This window comes from Octopus sinensis, linkage group LG18, assembly GCF_006345805.1.
Source record: "Octopus sinensis linkage group LG18, ASM634580v1, whole genome shotgun sequence".
Classification (NCBI taxonomy): Eukaryota; Metazoa; Mollusca; class Cephalopoda; order Octopoda; family Octopodidae; genus Octopus; species Octopus sinensis.
The window spans coordinates 50,030,109-50,055,108 of NC_043014.1; the positions used below are offsets into that span (position 1 = coordinate 50,030,109).

Below are 25,000 nucleotides of genomic sequence, written 5' to 3' on the forward strand. Positions count from 1 at the left end.
GCAAGCCTCTTACCACACAGCCACCACTGCATATATATGTGTGTATGTGTGTGTGTGTGTGTGTATGTGTGTGTGTGTGTATATATATACGAAATTTAGATGTTCCAAAGGTATAGTTGCCCGCATTTCAGTTCAACTTTCTGTAGCAAGTAGATTAAACGTGGATTTCAGTATATTGGCTTTAGAAAACTTTCTTTAGCCCTTGCTTATAAGATATTTATATATATATATATATATATATAATATATACAGAGAGAGAGCAAAGAAACAGGCTTGGAAGGCCTGGAAGAGGCGGTGTAGCAGGAGAATGTATCAGATGGCCAAAAAGGAAGCTAGGAGACAGGTATATATAAGCCAAGGGAGCAGCAGAAAAGAAGTTAGCTGATGCTCAGTGACGTATGAACCAAAGAACTGAAGTATTTCGAATTGCAAGACAGTGTGTGAGAGCAAACCATGATTTCATAGGAGAGAAATGAATCTGTATGGATGATGGCCCACTTGCATTTAATGATTCTGCAAAAAAAGAGGCTTGGAGATGCCATTATGAAAGACTGCTGAATGTGGAGAATGAATGGGACGAGGAGAGTCTGTCAAAGCTTAACCCAATTGAGGGACCAGTTACCCAAATCAACAGTACTCTGGTAGATAAAGCAATTAAGGATATGAAGACTGAGAAAGAACCTGGCCCATCAGGAATCACTGCTGAGATGCTTAAAATATTAGGCGGTGTGGGTTATGGTCTTGTCACCCGCATTGTAAATCAGGTGGTTCATCTACAAAGGGCCTCTCCCTCAGAGTGAAAGGCAGATTGTATGATGCCTGTGTGCAAATGGCTATGCAACATGGCAGTGAAACATAGGCTGTGACAGCTGAGGACATGAGTAGGCTTGAAAGAAACGAAGCCAGTATGTTTCACTGGATGTACAATGTCAGTGTGCATGTTCAACAGTGTAAGCATCTTGAGAGAAAAGTTAGGCATAAGAGGCATCAGATGTGGTGTGCAAGAGAGATGACTTTGCTGGTATGGTCATGTAATGCATATGGATGAGGACGCTGTGTAAAGAAGTGCCAATCTTTAAGAGTGGAGGGAACCTGTAGTACAGGTAGACCCAGGAAGCCATAGGACAAAATGGTCAAGCATGATCTTCAAACTTTGGGCCTCAAGGAGGCAGTGACTAGTGACCGACATCTTTGGTAATACGCTGTGGTTGAGAAGACCCATGAAGCCAAGTGAAATCATAGTTGTGGCTAATACTGGTGTCACATAACTGGCACCCATGCTGGTGGCACCTAAAAAGCACCTTTTGAGCATTGGGCCTCACAGAAGCAAAGTAGCTGAAGCCGGTGGCACATGAAAAGCTCCTTTCATGTGTTGGTCCTCATGGAGGCTATGACTGAGACCTTTGGCATTATGTCATGCTTGAGAAGAAGACCCATCAAGCCAAGTGAAATCGAAGTTGTGGAAGACACCAGTGTCACACAAATGGCACCTTTGCCGGTAGGATATAGAAGCACCCATTACACTCTTGGAGTGGTTAGCTTTAGGAAGGGCATCCAACTGTAAAAACCATGCCAAATTAGATTGGAGCCTGGTGCAGCTTTCCAGTTTGCCAGCCCAGGTCAAACCATCCAACCCATGCCAGCATGGACAATGGACAATAAATGATGATGATGACGATGATATATATTGGACCATCCCATAAACGATGCAATTTTTTTAATTGCATGAACTAAAAGTCAGAGGGGGATGGGATAAACTACCTGCATCAACTTGCTATAAAAGCAGGGAGTAATTTTACCTTGTGCTTATTCTTAGTGCAAGTTTTGAAGAGTGCAATTCGATTTTTACAGTTATTTTTTCAAAGCTATAATGGAAGTGACCAAAGAGCACATTCAGCATATTTTGCTTTGAGTTCAATAAAGGCAACACTGCAATGGAAAGTGTGAGGAATATTAATGCAGTATATGGGGATCGGATGATAAGCATAAACCAGTGTCAATGGTGGATCCAGAAATTCCGAGCCAGAAACTACAGCCAAGAAGACGAGCCTCGTCCTGACTGGCCCTTGTGCCGGTGACACATAAAAAGCACTTTCCAAACGTGATTGATGCCAGGTCCCCACTACACTCTCAGAGTGGTTGGCTTTAGGAAGGGCATCCAGCTGTAGAAACATTGTTAGATCAGACTGGAGCCTGGTGCAGCCACTGGTTTTTCAGACGTCAGTCAAACTGTCCAACCCAGTTGGGACAAACACAGACACAAATACACACATGTTTTTATGTATGTATGTATATACGATGGGCTTCTTACAGTTTCCATCTACCAAATTCACTCACAAGGCTTTGATCGGCCTGAGGCTATAGTAGAAGACACTTGCCAAAGGTACTACACACTCGATGCAAACGATGATGATGATGATGACATACCTACATACATACGAGCATACATGCTCATACATACATCCATCCATACACCCATACAGACACATACACAAACGAGCTTACACACAGTCACACAGATAGACACACACACACACACGTGCATGCACACACAATTCTCTTTTATAAAAACAAGAAAAGTTGGTCCCAAGTAAATAAATACTCCCAATGCTTTGGAGTGAAATGACTGGTAGGGGAAGTGAGAGAAGGAGATAAGGGGCACGGAAGAAAGGGATACTTGGGTGTGTATTCTTACTCCGCTGATGTGTGCAGTCGACCAAAAGGCAGAAGGAACCAAACCGTGTTTGCCTCCCTCAAACACGCATCAGATTCTACGCAACGAACACAAAATGGTGTAAGGAATACTTTCATGTTTTGTCTATCACAAAATAAACAACGGCTATAGAATTATATACACTTCTTTCATACGTAAGCCCACTTTTTTTGTTTTTTTTTCTTTAGCCTCATACTTAATCTGTTAGTCTCTTTTACCACACTGCTAAGTTACAGAAATGTCAACATACCAAAACCAATTATAAACACACACACACATGATGGGATTCTTTCAGTTTCCATCTGGAATATTCATACACAAGGATTTGGTCAGTACAGATGCTAGTCTGAAATTATTACAGCAAACATAGGCATAGGAGTGGTTGTATGGTAAGTAGCTTGCTTACAAACCACATGGTTCCGAATTCAGTCCCACTGTATGGTACCTTGGGCAAGTGTCTTCTACTATAGCCTCGGGCCGACCAAAGCCTTGTGAGTGGATTTGGTAGATAGAAACTGAAAGAAGCCTGCCGTATATATGTAATATATATATAAATTAAATTAGAGATAAAACCACTATTAGGCAAATCAAACAGTGAAAAATATAAACCAAAACATAGAAATAAAATTAATTAATATAATATACAAAATATATAAAAAAATTCAAAATTTAAATTATTTAAAAATTTCAAATTATTAATTTATATTTATAAATTTTTACATATATATATATATATATATATATGTATGTATGTGTTTGTGTGTCCCTCCCCCCCCCCCGATATTGCTTGACAATTGATGCGGGTGTGTTTCCACCCCTGTCAGTTAATATGTTAGTGTTAGAGTAAAAGACACACTTACCTCCAGCCACGATGTTCTAGAGACCGATAGAATGAGTACTTGGCTTACAAAGAATAAGTCCTGGGGGTTGATTTGCTCGACTAAAGGCAGTGCTCCAGCATGGCCACAGTCAAATGACTGAAACAAGTAAAAGAGTAACCAAATAGTGCCACAGTTAGAAGAAGGGTTGCAGTTAAGAAGATAAGATGTGGAGGTGAGCGAGCTGGCAGAAACGTTAGCATGCCGGGCGAAATGCTTATCGATATTCCGTTTAACGCTACGTTCTGAGTTCAAATTCCGCCGAGGTCGATAAATTAAGTACCAGTTACGCACTGGGGTCAATGTAATCGACTTAATCCCTTTGTCTGTCCTTATTTGTCCCTTCTATGTTTAGCCCCTTGTGGGCAATAAAGAAATAAGATAAGATGTGGAGGAATGCTCAACATGGGCAGATAGTGTGCACACACACACCTCCCCCATACTCACAGGATACAGAATCAAGCCATATATATATGAGTATGATCATAACTTGTAAATGAGTTGCAGAGCAGAGATGACATTTTTTTTACATGTCTCCTCTCTGTTAAATGCAATGCAGAATCATGACAATTACAACTGAAGATAGACATGTATCTCTTTTTGCAACATCACTGACTGCTTAGTCAGTGTTAAACTACACCGGTTTGACAAGATTTCAGTCTAGCATTCCTTGTTTTAGGTATCTGCTGCTGAAGATGAAAAAAATATGCTGAAATCACAAGATAAAACAGTTCTAATACCAGTAGTGACAAATTCATCAGTCAGTATATAATCTGTGCTTTTTAGCATTTGTCATAGTCATGAAATGATTTTACAGGAAAATTATAGCAGTTTATGGCGTCCAAGTTAAAGTTAACATGGATATACAAATTAATATATATGTATAACAGTTGGTTAGGATCACATCAATTATGGTTATTAATTAGTTCAGTAGCTTCTAGCACATGATTAGCAAGCAGAATATTCTGAGAGAACATTAGTAGATTAATTAGTTAATTAATCAATAAATTCTGTTGTGTCTGGGGAGAGTCATTTTCTTTTTGTGCCTTATGATTTAACACACTCACCGGTAAAATTTCCACTTACTTCTTATTTTTATTTTCCTAAAATTTTCATTGCGTCTTGCAACCTTTTCAATTTTACCAGTGAGTGTATTAGATTATAAGGCAGAAAAAGAGAATGACTCTCCCCAGACACAACAGAATATGCTTCAACACACGAAATCATATAAAGAATCTTGCAAACCAAATCCCAAAACGAAATAATTATCATCATCATTTAGCATCCGCTTTCCATGCTAGCATGGGTTTGACGGTTCAACTGGGGTCTGGGAAGCCGGAAGGCTGCATCAGGCCCAGTCTGATCTGGCAATGTTTCTACAGCTGGATGCCCTTCCTAACGCCAACCACTCCATGAGTGTAGTGAGTGCTTTTTACGAGCCACCGGCACAGGTGCCAGACGGGGCTGGCAAACGGCCACGGTCGGATGGTGCTTTTTACGTGCCACTTGCACGGGGGTCAGGCGAGGCTGGCAACGGCCACGATCAGATGGTGCTTTTTACATGCCACCGGCATGGAGGCCAGTCGGGGCGGTGCTGGCAACGGCCATGATCGGATGGTTCGCTTACGTGCCACCGGCACTGGTATCACAACTGCAATTTCCATTGATGTTGATCAACTTCAATTTTGGTTCTGATTTCCACTTGCCTCAACAGGTCTTCACAGGTGGAGTTTTGTGTCCTAATTGGACACAATTAATAATAATCAATTAATAATATTCCATTATTCTGTCACAAAATCTGGAACAGTTTTGTAAAGACAACAGGTACTTCACAACTCAAATCCAAGAACAAGCATGTTACCCATAGCATGCTGCAAGTCTACACAGGAATCAAGAGAAAGGACAATGACCTTACTACTGAAACATGTGGCAGTTGAGCTACCATTGTCCATTCTTTTAACTTTGAATACATACATACATACATACATACATACATACACAAGAGGGACTGGTGAAAAGTTCCTGGCTTTGGGTAAAAGAAAATAGGGGAGGATCAGTTAGTTATGATTTTATTCAACATATTCCCCTCTCAAACTGACACACTTATTGTAGCAGCCTTTCAATTTCTTAAGCCCTGTAAAAGAACTTGGAAGGTTGGAACTCCAGCCAGGCCTTTCACAATACCCTTAAAGCCAGGAATTTTCAGCCCCTCACCTTGGATATGTGTGTGTGTGTATATATATATAAACACACACACACACACATATATATAAACATATATATATATATATATATATATATAAACATATATATATATAAACATGTATATATATATATATATATAAAATCATATATATATATATATTCCTATGTAGTGAGGCCAGAAATCTTAGTGCACAAAATAACAAAGAAACAGTGTTTGGCAGTTGTAATGGAAGCATTGTTGTTGTTGTTAGTAGTATTAGTAACAGTAGTAGTAGTAGCAGCAGTAGCAGACAATGCCAAAGTCCGTTTATCAAACATCTAAAATAGGAAAATCTGTAGTGAGAATGAGTGTAAAAATATAAGGGGGAGTGTGTGTATATATTCGTGTGTGTGTGTGTGTGTGTGTAACAAGTTCAGAGGGTGGGAGGTGGGAGAGTCGGTAGATATTATAGTGCTTATTTGTGCGTGTATGTATATGTGTTTGTGTGTGCACATATAGGAAGTGAGAACAGGAAGTCGTTGTTCAGGCCTGAGGTAGAGGCATAGAATCCAGCTATGACCATCCCATCTGTTTCCACTGTGCAAGGATCATACTTGTCTTTTCTCTATGGTGGTGGGGACGGAATGAGGTCTGATGAAATTATAGCTGCTATTTCTAGGAGGTTAAGCAACCGTGTACAGATTCCATCAGAGGTTCAACAGAATGGGACATCGGAAGAGTAGACTTTAACCATTGCAGGACTTGTTTATATGTGGGTGTTTATGCATGCGGCTATATATATATATATGTATATATACTTTTGTTGTTTTATTCTTTTATTCGTTTCAGTCATTTGACTGTGGCCATGCTGGAGCACTGCCTTTAGTTGAACAAACGACCCCAGGAATTGTTCTTTGTAAGCCTAGTACTTATTCTATTGGCCTCATTTGCCAAACCGCTAAGTTATGGGGACACAAACACACCAGCATAGTTTGTCAACTGATGTTGGGGGGACAAACACAGACAAACAAATGCATATATATATATATGTATGTATGTATATATGATGGGCTTCTTACAGTTTCCATCTACCAAATCCACTCACAAGGCTTTGATCGGCCCAAGGCTATAGTAGAAGACACTTGCCAAAGGTACCACACACTCAAACTGAACTCAGAACTGAGTGGTTGGTAAGCAAGCTACTTACCACACAGTCACTCCTGTGCCTTACATATACACATGCACATACATACATGTATGTGTGTGTACATATATATATGCGTATAGTGACAGAACCGGAAGTTGGAGTAGACAGTTAAATAAAACAGGTTTTGCGTGCATGTGTGTGTGTGTTGTATGTTTATGTGATGAATGTATTTATGTAAGTACACATATGGATGTCTGCATGTGAATATGTATGTATATATGTTTGTATGTCTGTACGTATGTGTCTGTGCATATGTATATATGTTTGTGTGTGTTAATGTGAGAGAGATAAGAAATGTAAAGTTTAAGGGAATATAAACTGAGACCAAGATAACAATAACAACAACAGCAGCAGTAGTAGTAGTAGTAGTAGTAGTAGTAGTAGTAGCAGCAGCAGCAGCAACAATGACCGAATTGTTCCTAATACTGGAACAAGATTTGAAATTTTAGGGGAGAAGCTTAGGTAACAGAATACATGACTGGTATTTTATTTTATTGACCCCGTAGGGTAAAAGGCAAAATTGGCCACGGCAGGATTTGAACTCAGGATGTAAAGTGCCACACCACGCACTGCAGTGCTCTAACCATGCTTCCAATCCCTGACCCTCACAATGCATCTGTGTATCTGTATCTGCAAATTGTGTACGTGTGAAATAGTCAAGCAATTTATGCAAGCATGTATGTATATGCATGTACATACATAAATACATGTGTGTGTGTATATATATATATATATATATATATATATATATATATGATGGTTGTCTACTCCTTATGTAGAGTCTGACCACCTCTTCTACTTACACATTAGAATCATCATGGCACCTGATGTGGCTTTTTAAACCAGACCAATGTATTGAAAAGATAGCCACATAGATTGCATATTTGATTTGGACCACCAAGAGCTGTAGTTAAATTCTGATCTTTGTGTATTTTAAAATGTCTCTTGAGGCCACAGGAGTGGCTGTGTGGTAAGTAGCTTGCTTAACAACCACATGGTTCCGGGTTCAGTCCCACTGCGTGGCATCTTGGGCAAGTATCTTCTGCTATAGCCCCGGGCCGACCAATGCCTTGTGAGTGGATTTGGTAGACGGAAACTGAAAGAAGCCTGTCGTATATATGTGTTTATATATATATGTGTGTGTATATATATATATGTGTGTGTGTGTTTGTGTTTGTCCCCCTAGCATTGCTTGACAACCGATGCTGGTGTGTTTACGTCCCCGTCACTTAGCGGTTCGGCAAAAGAGACCGATAGAATAAGTACTGGGCTTACAAAGAATAAGTCCCGGGGTCGATTTGCTCGACTAAAGGCGGTGCTCCAGCATGGCCGCAGTCAAATGACTGAAACAAGTAAAAGAGTGTATTTGCAGACCTTATGGCATACACAGCGTTGAAAGCTGTTCACATATATATAAAGAAAATAGATGGTGGAGGTTCGTTTTTCATGGGTCTACAAATGAGATTTGAGTCCAGCAAAAGAAAATCATGTTCTGTCACAAACTGTGAACACAAAACGCTCACTGAGATTCACCTTCTGTCTCCTGAGTCTTGCATGTGTCTCTTCAAAAGCTTTCACTCCACTCCACACTTTTGTTTGCTATCCAACTCAATCCGAAGCAAGGGTTTCTATGCCCTTTGGATCCATTCCAAGTGACTTTATGGTAGTCCTTATGGCATCCTTAAACCTCTTTTTAGGTTTACACCAATTGCATTTCCATTCTACAAGCTCACCATAAAACAGCTGTTTGGGTGTGCGTTCATCCACCATTCGAACAATATGACCAGACCATCTCATTCGATTTTTCAAAGTCATTGATTTAATTGAAGTGATGCCTGCAGATGCAAAGACGTCTGTGACTGGAGTAAAAAAGCCCCATTTAATATGGCAAAAGCCTCCTTGGTGGTATGGTTCTAATAGTTTGAAATGGTTTTCATAACACGTCCATGTTTCAGAAGAATACAACAGGAATGGTAAGACAGACGATTTGTAAAGATCCAATTCTGTGTTGTTATTCATATGTCGTTGGCGCCAAACGCTTCACTCCAAACCACCAAATGCTTCTGCAGCCCTTTGAATTCGCAGGTGTATTTCTGTGTCCAGATTTCCATCATTTTGTACAGAGCTTCCGAGGTAGATGAAAGAGTCAACAACCTCAAGTAACTTACCCTTGATGAAAATTTGCATATGCATGTATATACATACATACATATATATATATATACATATACACATAGTTAATCCAAACATGAAAACACAAAGAGAAAACACAACAACGCGAGGACGTGGAACAAGTATAGTGTTATTGGACACTCAGGAAAGGAAAGAAAGAAGGAGGATTTAATGTTTCAAGCGGAGCTCTTTGTCAGAAACATAGGAAAAAAAAATCGCCAACGATACACACGTGGTCACATATCAAAATAAGCAACAAGGATATCCAGAGGTAATGCGGTACGATCGTGTCATGCAACTCCATTTAATTGAACAATGCAAACATTTCCTTTATATCAGTTCAAAATGTAGAGCAATCTTCAGCTGCACAAAGACATAGAATTTAATTAAATTAGAACAGATGGACACATTAGTATAATTTTACCCAAAATCTCCAAGAGGATAACAAGATAGACAAAGAACATGTTTTACCAACAACATCATAGGTTGTAACTGAAATTTTTTTCAAGAAGACACTGCTTTTCATTGCTTTTTCTGTGATTTAGTTTTAATTATGGGTGGGGGGTCAGTTTTTATTTTATCAAAGTTTTTTATTTTTAGTTTATCAAAGGCTGAGAGAAGACAGAGGATAGTGTATATATATATATATATATATATATATACACTCACACATACATACATATGTTTGTATGTATATGTATGTATATACATACATACGCATGCACACACACATATATGACGGTTTAAGAGTGTGTACTTTAATAGTTGGGCATAGTGTGTGTGTGTGTGTGTATATGTATTAGATTTGAGTATGTGTATGTAACAGTTGTACTTACTGTGTGTAGAGAGTTCCTGTGTGTAATAACTGGGTCTTATTGTATTGCGTGTTTACGAGTGTACAGGAATAGTTGGGTATTGTGTTGTGTGTATGTATATGTATGACAGGTTGTATGTATGCACCCCATTGTTTGGCATTCTATATATGTATGTGTGAGTTTATGTGTGTGCATGTATATATATATATATATATATATATATATATAATTTTATGTGCATGTGTGTCTGTGTGTGTGTTTGTGTCTACATATATATATCTCTATGTGTTTGTGTGTATGCATAGGTATCTCTGTGTCATATAACCATATACTGACATGTGTGTGCTTATGTGTTTGTGTCTATGTATGTATTTGTTGTGTGTGTGTGTGTTTTCATATATGTCGATCACCCCCATCTCTCACCCTGTACTGTGAATTGATAAGGAGAGTTACCCGACTTCCCTGACTCACTTCACACATACACTACTCACACACACACACAGACGTACGCATATATAAACACACATACAGAAACACATAATTAGACATAGTCACATACAAATCTAAGTGCATATACACTTATACACACTCATACATACATGTGTGGTCACAATTGCTCAAAGCACCCACATGCATATACACAGACATATATATATATATATATATATATATATACACTCACACAGATTGCTATTGAGATAGGTGTACATTATTCCACACAAGCAAAAACGAATGTGTAGACAAACTCACATAAAGATGGAGTTTCTACAATACATACACACACATATGTAAATATACACACACATACATACACACACACATCCACAAGCTCACATATATATACACATCCATACATACTTATACACATACACACGCATGCACACATACATACACACACACATATATCCACAAGCTCATATATATATATATATATATATATATATACATCCATACATACTTATACACATACACACATATATCCACAAGCTCACATATATATTTATCCATACATATACACACATATAGCCACAAGTATACATTTATACACATCCATACATACTTATACACATACACATAAACACACATACCCATACATACGAGGAACACACACACACACACATCCGGCACAAACAGACAGCATCAAAGTGACGATGCAGACAAAGAAGGCTTTGGAAACTGAAGAATTGGTAAACGGGAACCTCTAAGAACATCGTGGCTGGAGGTAAGTGTGTCTTTTATTCTAACACCTACATATTGATTGAAGGGTGGGGAGTGGGGGTGGAGGAGAGATCAATACAGTGAATGTGTTGATTGATAGACAGAGACATAGACAGGTAGATGGATATTAATACAGACATAGATATATATATATGTATGTATAAATATATATATATGTATGTGTATATATATATATATATAATATTTATGTATGTATATGTGTGTGTATATATATGTATATATGTGTGTATAAATATGTATATTTCATAAGGAGGGTATATATATATATATATAGGTATATATGATATTTATGTATGCATGTATGTATATATGTGTATGTATATATATATGTGTGTGTGTGTGTGTGTATATATATATATATAATATATATATATGTATATATATTTATGTATGTATGTATATATATATATATGTATATATATAATATATATATATATATATATATATATAGGTGCAGGAGTGGTAAGAAGCTTGCTTTCCAACCACTTGTTTCTAGGTTCAGTCCCACTACATGGCACCTTGGAGAACTGCCTTCTTCTACAGCCTTGGCTGACCAAAAACTTGTGAGTGGTTTTGGTAAATGGAAACTGAAAGAAGCCCATTGTATATATATATATATACTTAAATATATATATATATATAATATATATATATTTGTATATCTGCCTTTGTTTCCCCAACATCGCTTGACAACTGATGCTGGTGTCTATATGTCCCTGTAACTTAGTGGTTCGGCAAAAGAGACCGATAGAAAAAGTACTAGTCTTATGAGGAATAAGTCCTGCAGTCGATTTGTTCAACTAAAGGCAGTGCTCCAGCATGGCTGCAGTCAAATGACTGAAACAAGCAAAACAATAAAAGAATATATATATATGTGTGTGTGTATGTGTGTGTATATATATATATATATATATATATATATATACAATTGCAGCGTGGAAGGTGTTTATAAGCCATTTAAGAAACACACAAAAGCCGTTCGATTCACTCCAACATTTAAGTTTAATTTGTCAAAATATATTTTCGTCGCTAAAATCCGCGACCTGTTCACTGACAAAGTCCGTGCTGCATCTCGGATTTTTGTCAGTGAACAGGTCGTGGATTTTAGCGACAAAAATATATTTTGACAATTAAACTTAAATGTTGGAGTGAATCGAACGGCTTTTGTGTGTTTCTTAAATGGCTTATAAACACCTTCCACGCTGCAATTGTTTTCGTTTCAGCACACGATCTCAGATCAAATTACTTGCTATGCGAGTACATCTCCGTAATATATATATATATATATATATACACACACACACATATATATGTATTTGTATATATATCTTATATGTGTGTGTATATGCATATGTATATATATATATATACACATTTATTTATATACATATATATGTGTATATATATGCATGCATGTATGCATATATTAGATATGTATCCATTCTTGTATATAGACTTGTATATATATATATATACATACATATATTCTGACATACACACACACATATTCATTGATGCATGACTTTGGCGGGTAACTTGAATGAATAGAAACTCCATTGACTTTAACACATATACAAAATACATACATACATACGCAGATCCATACATAGTACATATGTGTATATATAAATATATTGATATAGATATACACATACAGTACTGTTTACAATGTTCATCTGTGGTGGAGGCCCAGCACCATTGAAAAATTACCAAATCCCATCAACCATAATTCTATAGGTGTGATTGTGTCTGTACATGTGTGTGTGTGTGTGTGGAGAGAGAGAGACAGACAGACAGAGATGTGTGTTTATTTATAAATATGTGCGCAGGAGTGGCTGTGTGGTAAGTAGCTTGTTTACCAACCACATGGTTCCGGGTTCAGTCCCATTGCGTGGCACCTTGGGCAAGTGTCTTCTACTATAGCCTCGGGCTGACCAAAGCCTTGTGAGTGGATTTGGTAGACGGAAACTGAAAGAAGCCCGTCGTATATAAGTGTGTATATATATATATATATATATATATATATGCGTGTGTGTGTCTGTGTTTGTCCCCCTAGCATTGCTTGACAACTGATGCTGGTGTGTTTATGTCCCTGTTACTTAGCGGTTCGGTAAAAGAGACCGATAGAATAAGTACTGGGCTTACAAAAGAATAAGTCCCAGGGTCGAGTTGCTTGATTAAAGGCGATGCTCCAGCATGGCCACGGTCAGCTGACTGAAACAAGTAAAAGAGTACATTGCCATGAGTTATCCAACACTGTATATCAATGAAAACAGTCTGATTCCATATTTTGTGAGTTTTTGTGGTGATAACATAATACTATTGTGTAGATGATGATGATGATTATTATTATTATTGTTGTTGTTGTTGTTGTTGTTAAGACAGTGAGCTGGCAGAACTGTTAGCATGCAGGACGAAATGCTTGGCAGTATTTCATCTGTCATTATGTTCTGAGATCAAATTCCACCAAAGTCGACTTTACCTTTCATCCTTTAGGGGTCGATAAATTAAGTACCAGTTGTGTACTAGGGTTGATGTAATTGAGTATCACCCTCCCCCAATTTCAGGCCTTGTGCCTATAGTAGAAAGGATTATTATTATTGCCTATGCAAAACTTCTAACGTTGGAGATGTACTATGGTGTCAGCTGTTCACTACCAGTGAACTAAAGTAACACCTCTTATTTTTCGAGCACCTTCCAGAGTATTCGAGAGGTTCCAAGCAGTGCTGTTTTCTGCAAGTGCTCCACCCTTATTGCAGCTCCTATTTGTTCCACGTATTTCTCTAGATTTTTGCTGAACGTTCCCAGGGCTCCGTCATTTATTAATATTACTGCTACCTGTTTCATCGACCACAACTGCTTAACTTCCCAAGCTAACCTGTCAAATCTCTCGTCTTTTCTTTCTTCCTTATCGCATACCTTGTTGCCAGCTGGGCATGCTATGTCTATGATCCAGCATAGTTCGTTTTCTTTCTCAATTAAGACTATGTTTGGCTTTGTTTGTTGTTGTTGTTGTTATGCTGGACCATGCTAATTTAATTAGTATTTTATCATGAGGTTTGGTGACAACAAGTCTACTCAAATCACAAGAATCTTTCTTAGGACTCTTGGAGAAGATAGGTTGGAACTTTTCTGTAGGTCAACAATGTGAGTTTCAATTCCAATTTCTTTCAGTTTTTTTTAGTAGAATTTTGGGTGTTGTACCTAGTGCACCTATAACTACAGGTAATATAATTGTTGTCCAGGTGTTCTGCAGTCTCCTCAGCTCTCTGGCTGGATCCTGATACATCTCAATTTTTCTTTCATTTCAATAGTATTGACTCTGCTACTATAGGGAACTGCAAAATCTATGATCTTATTCAGTTCATTTATTTTGTTGTCCTCTATGATCATATCCAGTCTCCTGGCTTCAATAGTATGGTCAGTCTTTATGGGGAAATCCCACAAGAACTTGTAATTCTCATTTTCTATCACAGCTTCTGGTTCATGTTCATACCACTTTTTTTCTGTTGTCTTGAAGCTACATGCTTGGCTAACATCCCAATGCACTCTTTTGCCTACACACACAAACACACATCTGTGTTTATACTCCTTTTGTGCTAGTATACTGCACTCATTCGAAAGGTTCTACATTTGCTGTCTGATTGGGTTTTGTTGAACTTTGCCTTTATCAAATTTGTTGTAAGGGTCTGTTCCTTAGTGACCATAATTATATACATATATATGCATATATGGGTACAGGACGTCACAAACTGTAAACAACATGAAATACGAAAACAAACAAGTTGAATATGCAAACAACAAGAGAAACAATGGAAAACAGGACAAGTAACATAAAGAACGACCCTTCATTTGTTGTTGGCTGTCCCTATACTCCTCATTTCGAGCATTGAACATATATATATATATATATACTTTATCATTATAAAAGCTGCAAAAACATCACAAAAATATTACAAAAAACTCAGTTTCACATTCCCATTTGTTGGACAGTTTAGATTGAGAATCATTATCAACCTAAATTATCTGATGATGAACAAGAACGTGAAACTTTGGGTATCAGTTTCATGTAGTATTTTTGCAGCTTTAATAATAATGAAGCATATTACTCTACCTCTGGTATTCGAGTACTATTTTCCCCACCTTGTTTCACATTTATGTGCTTACTTTTGTCTGTGACGTCCTGTTCTTGTTATTATTATTATTATCATTATTGTTTTTACGTATTTTTGCATTCTTATTCGTGTTATCATTATTGTTTTTACGTATTTTTGTATTCTTATTCGTGTAACATCGTCCGGTTTTCTGTCCTTGTTTTGTATACATTCGAGGCCTTCTTCCAAGGAATCTAATGCGCTTGGCTTAGATTTTCCTTTGGGGCTGGCCAGGTCGGAGCAATCTCGAGATTAATCAGCTGAAATTGCGAGGATGATCTGGTTCTTGACTGAAGATTGAAGTCTTCGAATGTCCCGTCCGTGTTTTTTGTATCGTCTCCTAAATGTTTTACGTTCTTGTCCCAGTTTGTATTTTTTTACATTTACACACACACACACACACACATATATATATATATATATAAAAGGCAGTTTGTCTGTCTGTGTGTCTGTCAGGTTGTACCCTCACCCTGACCACGGCTTTCAACTGATTCTGATGAAACTTGACACACACATAGCCCAATGTCATAATTCAAAACTAACGCAGTGAAAATTTTGAAAAGTTCCCCCAGTTCTGAAAAAAATCGATAAATTCGACATGGGGTCAAGAATCTAAGCTTATCATATGCAACACATTTTCCGTTGTAGTTTTCACAACTTGCAATCGATTTTCACTAAACTCATGGTGAAGCTTAATGTTACCCTAAGGAACTTAATTCTGACGTTAGTTTTCCATGCAATACCTTACCATCAGAAAAAATCGATAAAATCATGCCATTTGGGAAATTGCGTTCAAATTCAAGATGACATATTTTCGACAATATCTTTAACAAATTGGCAGGAATTTTCTTTGAACTTCTCAGCGAGCATCATGTCTGCTCCAAGGAGCTATATGGCCCTTTTGATTCCAATAGGATACGTCATTACTGGAAAAAATCGGTTTTATCGACAAAGTTTCTTACATACCCGGGCCATGCTGCTAGTATACACATAATGCATATATATATGCACATACACACACAACATACATACATTCATACATAAAAAAAGTGGAAACAAAAATATTGTACAGCTACACACACACATATATTGGTACACGTGTACGCACACACACACACATGCATGCACGCACGCACACACAAAGCATACAGACATTCCTTCTTTGTCTTCGAGCGTTGGGTAAAGGAAACTTCCAGCCATGTTCTGAAAAATTCTTCCATCTTCCATAAAAGAAGGAAAGAAAGCAGAAAGGAGGGAAGAAGAAAGGAAGGAAGGAAGGTTGAGAGGAAAGAAGGAAGGAAGTAAGGAAGGAAGAGATATCAGGCAGCTATTTTTAATGTTGTATCAAGTAATTGTTTTGCGTTACTCATTAATAAAGGAGTGATAATGTGTGTGTGTGTGAGAGAGTGGGGGGGGGCATATGTGGCTGTAGGGGTGGATGTATGTGTGAATGTGGGTGTCGATGTGTGTATGTATGGTGCATGTGGTTGTAGGTGTGGATGTATGTGCGTGTGTATATACGTGTGTGTGTGTGTATGTATATGCATGTGTGTCTATATATGTGAATATGTGTGTATGGTAATATCTGAGGGTGTAGGTGTGTGTGTATGTCTGTGTGTGTGAGTGGGCATATGTGGATGTAGGTGTGGATGTATGTGTGAATGTGAGTGTGGATGTGTGTGTAAGTATGGTGCATGTGGCTGTAGGTGTGGATGTATGTGCGTGTTTATATACGTGTGTGTGTGTGTATGTATATGCATGTGTGTCTATATATGTGAATATGTGTGTATGGTAATATCTGAGGGTGTAGGTGTGTGTGTATGTCTGTGTGTGTGTGTGTCTGGGCATATGTGGCTGTAGGTGTGAATGTATGTGTGAATGTGAGTGTGGATGTGGGTGTGGATGTGTGTGTAAGTATGGTGCATGTGGTTGTAGATGTGTATGTATATGTGTATATATATATATATATATGCGTATGTATATGCATGTGTGTCTATATATATATATATGAATATGTGTGTATGGTAATATCTGTGTGGGTGTAGGTGTGTGTGACAAAGTAAATGAGCTATTTCCAAAGTTGGCGCTAACATGACATAATAACCGATTTTTTTCCACCTGTCTCCTGTTACCATGTTACTCTTTAGAACCCATCCCATGGTCAGGTGCTTGGGTAGATGACCACTAAACTATTCTGGCACCGTTTCGCTGGGTGAGGAACACATGTGAACACCCAGCAGGACTAAAAATGAAATCTGTCAAAGAACAGAAGAACTTGTTAGAGAAACCAAAATTTAACCATAAAAAGGCAAAAGACGGCACCAAGTCTTCCATTGTCTGTTGATTAAAACACCGTATGATGGCGCAGTCAGACCAGACTGAATCGGTTGGAACCCAGCATAAAAGTGATTACATTCTCTGGTGTTATTTTTTGTTTCTTTTTTTCTCAGGAAGAAATCTATAAATTTACTAAAAGCACCAAACTGAAAATTAAAGCTGCGTCCAAATTCTTCAGTGGCCGATACCAGTGCTGCCTGACTGGCTCCTGTGCTGGTGGCATGCAATAAGCACTGTTCATGTGTGGGTCGTTGCCAGTGTCACTTGACTGGTTCCCTGTGCTGGTGGCACATAAAATGCACCATCCGAACGTAGTCGATGCCAGCTCTCTCCCTGCCCCCACTGGTTCCTGTGCCAGTGGCACGTAAAAAGCACCATCTGGATGTGGTCGATGCCAGATTTCCCTTCTCCAACTGGCTGCAGTGCCGGTGGAATGTAAAAAGCGCCATCCAAATGTGGTCGATGCCAGTGCTGCCTGACTGGCTCCCATGCTGGTGGCACATAAAAAGCACCCACTACAATCTTGGAGTGGTTGGCATTAGGAAGGGCATCCAGCTGTAGAAACATCGCCAAATCAGATTGGAACCTGGTGTGGCCTCCTGACTTGCCAGTCTCCAGTCAAACTGTCCAATCCATGTCAACATGGAAAACGGACATTAAACAATGATGATGAAGAATTCGGAATGTAGGAATGTTTTCTTCAAAATTGTACTCTTTCAGACATTATCCAACATTCATGGTTGTAGGTGAGGCAGCGAGCTGGCAGAATCGTTAGCACGCCGGGTGAAATGCGTAGCCGTATTTCGTTTGCTGTTGCGATCTTAGTTCAAATTCCGCTGTGGTCAACTTTGCCTTTCTTCCTTTCAGGGTCGAAAAATTAAGTACCAGTTTCGCACTGGGGTCGATATTATCGACTTAATACGTCTTTACTACACTCTCAGAGTGGTTGGCATTAGGAAGGGCTTCCAGCTGTAGAAACTCTGCCAAATCAAGATTGGAGACTGGTGCAACCATCTGGTTCGCCAGACCTCAGTCAAAATCGTCCAACCCATGCTAGCATGGAAAGCGGACGTTAAATGAAATGAATGACGTCTGTCTGTCCTTGTATGTCTCCTCTGTGTTTAGCCCCTTGTGGGTAGTAAAGAAATAGGTTGTAGGTGAGGTTAGGCATGAAAACCAAATTGAAGTTCGTGTGTTTTTATTTTTTCCCCTCTGTTTTTTTTTTCCACCAATCTTTTCTCTAAAGATTGATGACTGGAGCTGGCATTTTACTGCATCAGCACCTTCAATTCTAACATCCAGTTCAGCCTCCTACGTCCCATCAACCCTGCCTACCTCGGTTGCTATGGCATTCATGTAGATCTGGCCACACCTGTTAATGGGCTCAAAACCCAGATTTTAAACATTGGCTGAAAATTAATAATAATAATAATAATAATGATTGCCCTAATGTAGTACCAGACAGTGGCTCTCATGGTTTCTGGTCTTAACTGATTGGAAGCGTTATCATGTACATTGTTTTGTCTTTGTATAAAAGATGGGCTACAGCAAATATTCTGCTCAATACCACAGATTTGCTTGTCAGTTGTTTGCCCTTAACCAGTGGATCATGTCCCTTAGTGGCTGACGATATGTGCATCTCTGATCATGAGCAGAAGTAGTGGGGGAGCATCATAGCCATGTGTTGAGAGGGATTCTTTGGGGTTTGGATAATTCGCCTTTGGAAACATGGGTGTTTTGTTCAACATCCTTAAACAAACCTTATTCAAGGTCCATTTGATTAGGCTAGGTTACTCGACCTGAAGAAAATTCTTACTGGGTCCCACCTGCAAGGTCATGTGCTGTCTATCTTGATATGAGATCACCATGTCGCGCACATATGGTTGTGATGCAGGTGCCTAGTGTACCCTTATCAGACGGGTAGTCATGATGGGTATACTGGGCTTCGTATATTTTACCCCAGTGTCACAATGATGGCATGCACTACTCTCTCACTCAATAATAATAATGATAATATAATAATAATAATAATAATAACGATTTCAAATTTGGGCGCCGGGTCAGCAATTTTTAAAGGAAGGGATTTAGATGAAAACGCCAAATCCAGCATTTAAATGATTTCGAAAAAATGGAAGCCAAATCTGACCACGGTAGGATTTCAACTCAGAGCGTAGTGAACCGGAAGAAATACCATAAGATATTTTCTTCCGAGGGTCAAGCGATTCTGCTAATCCACGACTCTGCAAATGTACAAGAATATGACTGGCTGGAGTTTTAGAAATAAAAAGAAGACAAATTCTATGAAATCGCAAATAAATCATAGTGTAAGGGAGGTAAATCTGTAAATTGTTTTTCAAGCAGCGACGAACAATAAACAAATTTATGTGTTAAAGGGAGACAACTTGTTGAAGCGCCGGACGATTTTATCGCTTTCATTTGAGCTGAGATCAAAGGCGTTCCAATCATACCAACCACGTCTTTTTCTCAGTATTTATGGCAACTGTATCCAATGCATTCTGATGTTACACTCAGATGCTCCTTTCTAATGGAGTAATAGTAGTAGAAGTAGTAGTGGTACTGGTGGTGTAGCTTAGCCTCAGGCCAACTTGATCCACTGCAACCTCTGTCGAAGACGTTCCAGCCGTGACCATCTTGGTGATTCAGACAGAGTGTATCTAGGTCTAGCCAGGACCATGTGTCCAGGAAGCAAGCTTCTTACCACACAGCCACAACTGCAGACAAAATAATAAGAAAGTAAAATATTTTAAAGCAGAAAAAAAAAGGGGGGGGAGATCCTTGCCTTGATTTAACCCTCAAAGGACAAAACTGAAAATGTTCCCAGATTATTCTTTTATATTTTTTGTTGAACCCTAATTATAATTATAGTCATAATTATAAAAATTTTTGTTCTATATATATATATATTGGCCTGCTCGCTTAGCCAGCGGGGTGGCATCATTTGAAGGCTAAAACAATGCAAAGCGCATTGTGACCAGCGATGAGTAGCAACATCTGATAGCCTGGTCGGTCACGGTGATATATATATGTATATATATATATATATATATATATATATATATGTATATATATACTGTTGGCGAATTTTTTTCCTCCGTCTTCTCTTCCTTGGATCTTTCCTTTTCCTATGTTTCTGACAAAGAGCTCCGCTCGTAACATTGAATCCTCCTTCTTTTTTCCTTCCTGAGTGTCCAATAACACTATACTTGTTCCACGTCCTCGTGTTGTTATGTTTTCATGTTTGGATTAACTTTACATATATATATATATATTATATATATATATATATTATATATACGCGAGAAAGAAGCAACAAGAATGGATAGGTTTTTAGTACGATCGGTTTCATACAAGGACAGGTTTTATTAAAAGTTGCAAAGATTACAGCATCTAAACGAGTCCCGTACTCATCAGCTAAAATACATGTAAGTTCTCTAGACATCCTAGTGTTTGAGGCTATACTCATAAGTAATGTAGATAATTAAACAGATTTCTAAAGTTCATTAAAGATGATTACAGTCTTATCACAGAATTTTAAAAAACCAGACTTACAGTCTACTAGCTCTTCTGTATAACTAGAACCCTCTTTTTTTCTTTTTCTTTTTTCCCTTCTTTCCCTATTTCTTTCTCTTTTCTCTCTTCTTTTTCTTCTTCTTATTCTCTGTTTCCTTTTCTCTTCTCTTTTAGTCCCCCTTTCCCCCCCCTTTTTGCTCCCTCCCCATTATTTTCTCTCTTTTCTTCTATTCCCTTCTCTATTCTTGGCCGATCTAGTAAGCCCTTCAGCCTTTAAGAGTTAAATAGCTACAGCGCTTGTGAATAGCGTAATGTGATTAATATGGCAAACACCTAATCATATAACAAGGATTGGTACCTACCTCATTGTGTTCACCATTGTAAAATTTATCGCCTGTGAATATGAATTCATCTCCATTTCTCTGGAAATTTCCATCTACACACCATTGGAATCTTGCATATATACAAAGGATTAATTCACCCTCTCTGTAATGCTAATAACAATGGATAATTTGTCTTCTGTGAGTATATAATCCCTCATCATATCTATGGAAATTCATATGGATTAGGTCACCTTCTCTGTTATGCTATCAAAAACTTTTTTAAATTCTGTGATAAGACTGTACATCATCTTTAATGAACTTTAATGAACTTTAGAAATCTGTTTAATTATCTACATTACTTCATGAGTATAGCCTCAACACTAGGATGTCTAGAGAACTTACATGTATTTTAGCTGATGAGTACGGGACTCGTTTATATGCTGTAATCTTTGCAACTTTTAATAAACCTGTCCTTGTATGAAACGATCGTACTAAAAACCTATCCATTCTTGTTGCTTCTTTCTCGCTTATAATCACCCCACATTACTGTATTGTTAAATCAGTATAGTTTTTTTGGGGCATCTAAGTTAGGTACCATATTCAAGTAAATTTTTTTAAAATTAACTTGAATCTTTATTGCTCTGTATATATATATATATATATATATATATACATATATACAATATATGGTCTTGTTTCCTCTTGAACAGGTGTATGTGCGTGTGAGGTGAACAAAATAACCAAAGAAGAGGGGATGAGGACAAAACTATGTTCCCACACTGGTTTCTCCCCTTCCTTTTTCTCTTTTCACCTTTAACAGCAAACAGTAAGTAAACCCACATTTATACTCCTTTCTCTCTTTCATTTTTGTTCTCATTTCATTGCTTCCTTCCCTACTTCCCCCTCTCTCTCTGCCTCCCTCTTATTATCTACAGACTCCTTCCTATGTCTTTCCTGCTTTTCTTTCTCTTTATTCTCTGTCTCTATCATACACATGTAAGCACATACAGACATGTGACAGTACTTAAATAAATCGTTTACCTAGTTACAGTTACACGGTGGCTGCCCCCTCGTTATCAAGTATGGCCATTGCACGAAGCTTAATCAATGTTGTTATCGTGCAATGCCTGTGCAAGAAGATTTGTTTTTAAAGTGAGGAAAGGCTGTGCACTGAGTCAATCCCACTCACTAAACAACAGCAGCCATAATCCGAAAAGAAGAACAAGTCAACATCATCGGTAACCACTGAGCCGCAGGTTTTATGTCGGAGTCATCCCAGTTACCTGAGCTACCTTCTTCTAGAAGGATGCCCTAACAAAGGCTAGGAGTCCTTCACTCCCAATGGTTTAACTGCGCGATCGGGTATTCAGTCCGATTATTTCTATGTCCCAGCGCATGATACAGCCTTAAGCCCTAAGAAGAAAAAAAAAAATTACACATTTATTGGATGGCCGTTGACTCTCAAGAGTTCCTCCGCCCTTTGACGGGTTTGTTTTTCATTCCACAGGGTGTCCAATAAACACTCTCCTCACCAAGCAAGCTTGGTGGGGTTACCGGTTTAGTCGCTGATAACCCAACCATGCAACAGGTTGTACTGGGTTACATGTTACCAGTAGCACTCGAAAGTGACCTGACATAACACACTTACATACATACATTCTTCTTGACCTTCTCAAGCCATGCCTGGCTCATGAGGGCCGGTTTCCCGGTTTCCTTGGCATATAGGTTTCCCACCTGGATGGGACGCCGGTCCATCACAGGTGAGCTGCTAGATGTAGGAGGAAAGAGTGAGAGAAAGTTGTGGCGAAAGAGTCAGCAGAAGTTTGCCATTACCTTCTGCCAGAGCCACGTGGAGCTTAGGTGTTACCTTTTCTGGCATGTGCCTATACCATCTTTTTTCTGTTGTTATTCCATAGTGTTGGCATAGCTTCCAGTGTATGTAGGTCCCAACTCTGTCATGTCTGTGAATATATTCCTTCTTAGCCAGGACTGGGCAGCCAGAGATAATATGATTTATTGTTTCCTGTCCATCTCCACATATTCTGCAGTTACTTGTTATGTTTCTTTATTATTATTATTATTATTAATGTTGTTGTTCCTTTGTTTTATACGAGCAGCTACCTGTCTCACTTAGAGCCCTCAGGTAAGAGCAAGTTGGATGTTTTGCTATGTATGTCATTTATGATTAGCAATATGTTCTAGGGAAACAAGACCAGAACCTGAGATTGTTAAATTCTTCTTATTATTATTATTATTACTATTACTATAATTATTATTATGTTTTTTCATTCTTTCTTCAAATTTTCTTCCGTTTCTCGCCGAGTATTACTATTATTATTATTATTATTATTATTATTATTATAAAGGCAATGAGCTGGCAGAATCATTAACATGTTAGGTAAAATGTTTAGCAGAATTCATCTGTCCTTATGTTCTGAGTTCAAATACCGCTGAGGTTGACTTTACCTTTCGTCCTTTCAGGGTCAATAAATTAAGTACCAGTGAAACATTGGGGTCAATGTAATCAGCTAGTCCCCACCCCCAAAATTTCAGGCCTTGTGTCTTTAGTAGAAAGGATTATTATTATTATTGGTTCGGATCAGGTTTGGTCTTATTCCTGGTAGGAATTACGTGGATAGCAGGTCACTACCTCTAATCATAGGTATCCACAAGTTTTCAGCAGTCTTTCAAGTGCTTAGAACTTTCCTGATAATCCTTGCAGTCCTTAAGAGACAAACTTTCTCTAGGAGCTCTACTGGGCATTCTATTTCAATCTCCTCCAGTCATTTGTCTAGATGTGTAGCCTTTCATGTGCGATATCTGCAAGATAAATTGGCAAGATAAAGATATCAAATGTCAAAATCTTAGCAAAATGTGATATCTCCAATATCAAAAGCCTGCCACTGAGAAGTCAGTGCAGGTGGGTCTGAGATAGAATGAAAGATGACCGCATTCCTAAAATTCTTTTGCAGGTCAACATGTGGAGGGACAACCGCAGTAAGGGAAGACCAAGCTTTAGATAGAAAGATACGTTGAAGCAATCACTAAGGTTTCTACAGCTTAGCTTGACATCATGGGAAAGTCATTACCGAGACTGAGCTGAGTGGAGTAAAATGTGTCATGATGCACCTCAACAATTTCAGTTGAAGTAACAGAACAATAAAAGAATTATATTCAGCAATTAACAGACACATATATCCAAACCCAGGCAAAATCAAAATCATCATCATCCCCAATGTCCCTCATAGCAAAGGCCATACCTGAACTCAAATTATAGTCACGCATCCATCACAAATAGATGTGATTTCTTTTATTCATTCATTTTCCAAGCTGTTTTTTTCTTTGTCTCATACTCTCTTCTGACTCTTTTACTTGTTTCGGTCATTTGACTGTGGCCACGCTGGAGCACCGCCTTTAGTCGAGCAAAACAACCTCAGGACTTATTC

The 25,000-nt window shown here is 38.3% G+C and overlaps 1 protein-coding gene across 3 annotated transcripts in view; it reads left to right on the top strand.

Moving 5' to 3' along the window:
* LOC115221760 (fibroblast growth factor receptor 2) overlaps positions 1-25,000 on the top strand; it is a 47,606-nt gene that overhangs the window by 283 nt on the left and 22,323 nt on the right. The window contains exons 1-2 of one of the 3 annotated variants that reach the window (XM_029791979.2): positions 11,044-11,192; positions 22,265-22,380. In XM_029791979.2, the coding sequence (XP_029647839.1) occupies positions 22,323-22,380 (58 nt within the window). In that variant the 5' untranslated portion in view covers positions 11,044-11,192; positions 22,265-22,322. Of the gene's footprint in view, positions 1-11,043; positions 11,193-22,264; positions 22,381-24,441; positions 24,855-25,000 lie in introns of those variants that run through there. The other 2 variants (XM_036511049.1, XM_036511050.1) reach the window with 2 other exon arrangements.